General features: G+C 40.3%; 1 protein-coding gene across 4 annotated transcripts in view; it reads right to left on the bottom strand.

Moving 5' to 3' along the window:
- Nucleotides 1-2,073: 2,073 nt before the first annotated feature.
- LOC137108666 (E3 ubiquitin-protein ligase Midline-1-like) overlaps nt 2,074-7,244 on the bottom strand; it is a 45,927-nt gene continuing 40,756 nt past the window's right edge. For all 4 annotated transcript variants that reach the window (XM_067493531.1, XM_067493530.1, XM_067493528.1 and 1 more), the window contains 3 exons: nt 4,313-4,474; nt 3,868-4,075; nt 2,074-3,787 (listed from right to left, as the gene is read on the bottom strand). In XM_067493531.1, coding sequence (XP_067349632.1) covers nt 3,439-3,787; nt 3,868-4,075; nt 4,313-4,474 — 719 coding nt within the window. In that variant the 3' untranslated portion in view covers nt 2,074-3,438. The remainder of the gene's footprint in view (nt 3,788-3,867; nt 4,076-4,312; nt 4,475-7,244) is intronic.

The raw sequence follows: 7,244 nt of genomic DNA, 5'->3' as shown, positions 1-7,244 counted from the left end.
ATAAAATAGTTGGTCGTCAACCTTTTGTGCTAGCTGAGCAACAAAATCTCAAGACACATTACTGTATTGATTGTTTGAAATGTCACGCTGCATCTTGTATGGGAACACAACGGGGGTGGGGGGTTGGGGGGGTGTGCTTGTGTGTGTTTGTAAGCACGTTTAACTGCTGAACTTGGCTCAAACTGTATTAAGTTGGAGGGAAAAGGTCAGAACTTAGTGGCCGGTGAATTTTACTTTTTGAAAAGTAAATGCAGCTACTCGAAAGTGATTCTGGAGGATCTCAAAGCAAACTGTACCTCCAGAAATGATCTAACAGGTAATTAATTGTTTCATGCCACGTGGGGAACAAGCAGTCACGTCACCTACAGTACAGAGCTATGGAGTATGTGACATACTCAGTTGTCTCAGAAGCAGGCTTTAAGAAGATAATTGCTCTCCATAGACATCTTCATATCAGGCAGTGACACAATTCATGCTTGGCTTACTCCATTTAGAGGAGCTTTATAATGTGACTCATGATTTTATGCATTGAATATTCAGTGAATATCATTATGAATGAAACTGTTTGGGATAACACATTCTACTAAATATAGAAAATCTCTTACCCAGTTTTCTTTACCGGTATCTGCTATGTTGTGTTTAATGTTCATTGGTTTGCATTGAAGCACTGTTTAAGCTGAAAAAAAACTATTTTAAATGCTAATCATAAATTTATTCTCCAGTGCCCAGTGGCAACAATAGAGAGAAGCTTCCCTGTGCTATCTTCAAGATACTGTGTGTTTTACAGGTTAAACCACAAACAAGCACACACCTCATTTTTTGCGGATGGCAAACTGTAAATTGTTTGTGTGTTATTATTGTTCACTCAGTGGGGGCGCTGGGTAAATTAATTTTTTCCGATTCACACCACAGTGCTTCAGTAGCTGTTCAGTGACAAAAGCCAGCTGAACCCCGCCGTCTAAGAACAATTGCTCCTGGAAAACTAGGAAGAGCCCCCGATGTCTACAGGAAGTTCTCATCATAGGCTCAACAACTTCCTCTTCTACAGGAAATTCCTAAACTTTTGACTTTAGCACCTGCCCGGATGATTCATCGTGAGGAGTAAAAAAAAAAGTAGAGATGCGGCTGAGGAGGGCTTTGAGGCTTTGTGCAGCATATGATTCTTAGGGTGTTATAAAAGGATAATCACATCATTTTCTTATGATGAGAGATGTCACGTTATAGTAGAAAGCTGGTGATTGAACACAGCGAACTAGACAAATAACTCGGTAATGTCCATTTTAAAATCAACTTTCAAAGTCCCAGAATCAGGTCTATTTAATCAGGATTTGGGAGGGTGAACAATGAGCCTTTATTATGGAAAGGTATCTTCTGTACAGAACGGCGAGGTGGCTTATTGGCATAGTCAATGAAATCATCTCGAATAGGCAGCGTAAAAAGGACTAGGATCAAGCATCAGTCTGATTTTGGCTTTAATATTTGGACAGGAATATATTCTGGCTTCAGTCTTCCTGAAGGGCACCACTATCTTTACACAGAGTCTAAACTTATTGAATTTAGGACTATTTGAATTTCCTCAAAATGTGATATTTGTTTGTACATCCCCTGGAAAGAGAGAAATGGCTCCTGACATTTCACCGTATCCAGCTTTATGAGATTACTTCTTGACATTCTCACATGCATTGCTATATCACCTCAGCAGAGAGAGAGAGCAAGAGAAAGAAAGCACACTTTTATGTGAAAAGGAACAATGTTTATTCTTGACCTTCTCGTAGACTTATATGAGACGACAGTGATGCAAGCACTCATATCCTGTTTTCCATAAAATGTCCACAGAGACGCAACTTATAACACCATGGTCACAAAGTTGAAGTGGAAACATTAAATTAGGCAATATATTTTTGTATCGGATACAATAAAACATACAGTTCAATGTTATTGTCAGGAAAATAATACACACATTATTTGTCATGAACATTTGAAGAGTACCGGTTACAAAAACACAACCAAATCTTTGTACTTACACAGAGGAGGTCCATTTGTGTGATTGTCACACTAATGCATCAAGAACTGAACAGGTTTTACCGTAAAGGGTTTCTCCCATATTGTCCGTGTTTCGTTGCATTTTAACCAGTGAATATAAAGCCAATGATTGTGAAGTGAACAATGAGGTGCACCACGCTGACATCATCACTGTGCAACGAGTCTGAGGACACTGTGCATGGCTGCGCTATCAGGAAGCAAAGTAGGTGCATTCTTATCGCAGGTAACTTAACATTCTAAAACAATGTGCTGCGTGTTGATTCCATGATACAAACCTCAAGGTGAAACTGAATATTTGTCACGAGATTGTGTAAAAAGCACATAAACCATTCGGAACTTTTGGCACAGCAGCACGTGTGTCTCACTGAACAGCCATATGACTGGTTTACAGAAACAAGCATTTTTTGCATTTTTTTCCCCTTTATTTTGAAAATAACTTGGTAGTACAACTGTTACACAACTCAAATATTATGTTTCACTTAAAATCACGAACACTTGTCTGACTGAAAATAACACAAAAAATCTAACAGAAAACAACACTTTTCGTATGTGAATGCGTGAGGTGCCAAAATGATTTAGATGTTTAGGCTACAAAACCATTAATAAAGTATGAACAATGTGCAAAACCAGGGTCTATTTTGAAGGGAATCCTGCAATTAATATCTGCATAATACAATTTATTTCCTCTCACTTTCTGAAAAATATGTCAGCACTTATTAACATAGCATAAAATGTTCGTAAAGACATTTGAAAAAAAAAATGGCTACTTTGGTTCTATTTTAATAAGACCAGTAAAGATAGAGGGCGATGTGATGATACAAAATATACATCTGTTATTAGGCTTTTTGCAGCTACTTAATTAAGGTTGGGATGGTGTGTTTCATACATGTACTTTGAGGGTTTTTCTTTTCAAAGTGCTATTTCTTATACAATGGTGTAAAAGAAAAGAAAATTTTAAATTGATTTGTGGCTTGTTTCCTTGCTGCTATGGTACAAATAATGGCCATGTATAGCCCAAAGTGCCTTAGAGTAGGAATTTCTGGTCAAAAAAGGTCCATTTGTCTTCACAGACTCCAGCTTACTATCATCGATGTAGTGCGGGGTAAAGTTTTTTCAGAGTTAAAGACATCATGAGCCAATATCACATTTGCTGTTAGAGATAGTAATGAAGAAGTGAAAATTGCTTTTGAGAAGCTTAATAAAATAACAACACAGGTTTTCCTTTTTTCAACATTAAAGCTGCACTAGGTAACTTTTCACCAAAGACTTTTAGTTTTTTGGATGGAAAAAAAAGAGATGTCACAATTCAAAAGGGTGGAGACTCATACCAGCCTAGTGCAGCTTTAACATAACGAAGGCAGTTAATGTTGATTTATTCTTCTCTGTCTGTAGCGTTCAGTTGTTGGGTTCCAGTCCCTCCAGGTGGTCGGGGATGGGTAGACCGGTGAGAATCGTCAGACACTTATTCCACACATTGAAGACAGGACACACAGGCTGCACAAAGGAGACGTGAAAGGTGTGCAGGTGCTGGGAGCCCACGGCGTCGTAAAAGGCCAGGTATCCAGCATCGTAGTCCAATAAGACCCCAACGCGACGCAAGTGGGGCGAGGGCTCGATGGCCAGCTCTTTGCTGTTGTGGCGAACCACCCAGGAGTTGTTGCAACGGCAAAGGACCCAAGAGGCCGAATTCTTGCCGATCCACTCATGCTTGGGGGCGGATTTGTAGGCTATACCCACGGCGTACCTGAGGTGGAGTGGAAGATTCTGTTACCCACAAGGGAAAACCACACTCTTTTACCCCCTAAACAGAAGGATGACTCTCACCATGTGCTCCCTCCAATCAAAGCCTCCCAGTAGTGACGCCCACTGTCGATAAAGACATTTCCCACCACGCCATAGCTGCTTTGGCTGGAGAACCGGTCCTGGTTGTGGCCTTTCTTGGACGTGGTTTCATCCCGCTCCACTGTCAGATTATCATGGGAAACCTTCAGCTTCTTGTGAGCGGACTTGGGGTCCAGCTTGAACGGTTGGCCTTGGCAGACGAGAAGCAAGAAAATGAAAAATGGATTTTAAAGTGAGGATGAATTCTTCTTTACAGAGCTCATTTATTTTGAGTTAATTCAATTTGACATTTGCCAAGAGGCCAAAAAAGAAACACAGCAAGTGGAGTAACAATAATAAGCTGCTTCTATGTGAATGTTTACACACAAATGTTCCTGTAAAGGTCGATGCTATATGGAGTATTCACTTTCAGTCATCAGTTGCTTACTGTTGGTCTTCAGAGTGTTCGGCTCACTGCTCCTGCTTCCTGCCTGGTTAATGGCCTTGACAACAAAGATATATTTGGTGCCACTCTGCAGGCCATGCACTGTGTAGTGGTTCTGCTTGATGTTGGGTACAATCATCCAGCTATCCAATGAGTTACATAGGCCTGGAAGGCAGGGAAATTGGGCAGGAAAAGTAGAAAGGCACAGATGAGAGCAAGAAAATAAACATGATAAACAGATTTTTTTTCCATTTCAGATTCCTAAAAATGTGTCTTTACAACAGTTATAGCAGATGCTGAGCTGTTTTTAGAGGAAAGGAAAGTAAATTAGTTTGTTCACAAATTAGAAGATTGTGTTTTTTATTTAATCAATCACTGACTAATAAACTTGTTGTGACAGTTGTGTTTTTAGAATTTGACTGCAAAGTCCTGAGTCCCTTTTTGTTGTCCCCCTCTTTCCGACCACCTATGATGGAGCCTTAAGCATGTGAGGCTCTGTGGCAGTATAGGAACAGGTGAGAGGGCGTGAAGAGGCACAAGAGGAAGCCATTCACACCTCGTTGACTTCATAGCTGCACTGCGCTCTCCTCTGTATGTGAGGCTTCTGGTGTGTGTTTTATTCAATGGCACTCTAGTACTGCTGTGCCACCTCCTCAGGCGTGTGTGTAAGTGTGTGTATACAGTTCGCCTGAGGAATTTACACAGGAAGTTCTGCTGCTTCTCTTTGTTGGCCACCCAGAAGTAAAGAGTGTTACACCATAATGAGTACCCCCAGATGTCCTTAAATGTTACATCATCTACATTCGTGTCCAAAAAAAAAACTGTCAGCTTCACCAAAATGTTAAGAACTCCACCCCTTAAGCCCTACGCTATTTTTATTCCATCTGAAGTAAGTAAAGGTTGAGTAAAGTAGCCTGTCCCCATCACATGACCAGATTAAAACTGAGAAATATGTTGGAGGCTCGATCATGGTGCCGCTCCAGATCTCCTCCAGATGACATCATCTGATCTCCTGATGATGAACAACTAACTCCCCCAGGTGACATCTTCCTGAGGAGAGAACTACCAGGGGGAGGTTTAAAAGCATTAATATACATAGAAACTAGGAAGTACATTGAAAATTGGAGTACTCGCCCTTTAAATATACAGTATATCCTACAATGTTAATTGATGTGTGTGTTTTTGTACAATAGGTAAATGGTGCTCCTGCTTGTAAACTTTAACACTGATAAAAATAATGCAGCATATTGCAGTATTATTTGATCAAGCTTGTGCATATTAAACAAATAAAGCACATAGCAATAATAGTGAAATATCTTCGCTATCATTGCCACACATCCCCCATAGGAAATATCATTTAGGAGGCTGTACTGCACAATAATGCATAAGAGTTAAGGATGTTGTTCTTTTGTTTTCATTACACCGACACTACATAAGGCTTTTCCTGTTCTTGCTTAGTGATTCATCCGAATTGGACCCGGGGGAATTTGCTTGCACGTGACCTACATGCCAACAGCAATATCTCTGACATTATCAGATGTGAAAACAGGAGGAGGGAAAAATCACAGCCCCTTGGTGATGAGAAGGAGACAGAAATGTGAGAGCAAAAAAGGGAAAGAAAGTGGTGAAAATAGTGTCAAGTCAGTTTAATCGCCGTAAGGTCTAAGAATGCTTTAAAATGTTAAGTATTAAAAATGCAGTGTCAAAGGTTTAACCTTGGGAAGATAGGAATGAAGCGAGGAAAGACTAAATTCAGAAAAACGTGAAGCAGAAAAAGAAAGGGAAAACCAAAAGGAAGGCAGAGGTACTTTGCTGTGAGGTAAACTTGTTTAACAAAAAACAAAAAATAAAAACTTCAAAAAACAACGGATGAAAGACAGAGAAGAGGCAGTTTGATTGAACGGGAGCAGGGAAGCCTCTCTTTAGATGCCCTGACCCCATTTTCCTTCTTGTAGTTGTTGCTCACTCATGTGTGCTCGTGATTTTCTGGGTCTTGTGTGCATGTCAGAGTGTACAGTAGGTCTGTTGCTGTCGAACAAGACATTGTGTCACTGAGAGTGTGTCTGGGATGCTGAATCATTTTCAGCTGTTAGATCTCCTGCTTCAGTGTCTCACCTCAACTTGAAATGCTTCGCATGTGTAGACAGAAGGGCTTTGTACTCATCTTTTGCTGACTCTTTTATGCACAATATGGATTCTCTGCTGTCATCATTTGATGTTTGGCCACATCTGAGGGTGATAATCGCATGAAGGCTAGAGGCTTCACTTCAGGAAGCTCCACCTCTACTTCACAATGACCTGAGCTTTTAGAGAAACCCTTCAACTCTCAGCTGCCTTAAAGGGCTAGTGGCCACAAGTGAAGTAGCGGGTTAAGCAGAGCAGGTATGTTGGTAAAATGTCTGCATAACTAAGACATTGCGAGCCATTGTTGAGATGCAGGATGGTGGATGGCAACCAGGGTTAAAGGATTTTAAATAGTTCAATTATTATTATAAAAATAGATCGGGCATAATTAGCACAGACTCTGTCTTCCTGTAATGTGAACGGGCTGATCTGTCTGAGTAAGTAGCTCATTGTTAAGGTAGATACGGATTGTTTCCGAGCTGTCCGACATATTGATTTATACATGTTTTATATAAAAATATTAATTGTAGCCCGAAACTGACCTAAAATGGACCCCAAGATTGGCCCCAAGCCAATGTGCATTCATTCATTTTCAAAAAATAGAAACCCGATCTAGGGTATAAATTACACAATGGTGGAAACAGTGTCCACTGTGGCCTCATCAGATCTTGGTAATAATAAAAATAATAATAATAATAAGGGTGGTCCTATGGGGTGGCCAGAGGGGCCATGGCCACTGTGTTTTCACTCTGAGCCATTTGAAACATTTTTTAATGACTTTTTAGGACCCTTTTCTAAATATTTGTGTCCC

The sequence above is a fragment of the Channa argus genome, chromosome 23 (assembly GCF_033026475.1).
Source record: "Channa argus isolate prfri chromosome 23, Channa argus male v1.0, whole genome shotgun sequence".
In the NCBI taxonomy this organism is placed as follows: Eukaryota; Metazoa; Chordata; class Actinopteri; order Anabantiformes; family Channidae; genus Channa; species Channa argus.
The sequence above is the reverse complement of the archived record's forward strand: the minus strand, read 5'-3'. Positions and strand labels throughout refer to the sequence as shown.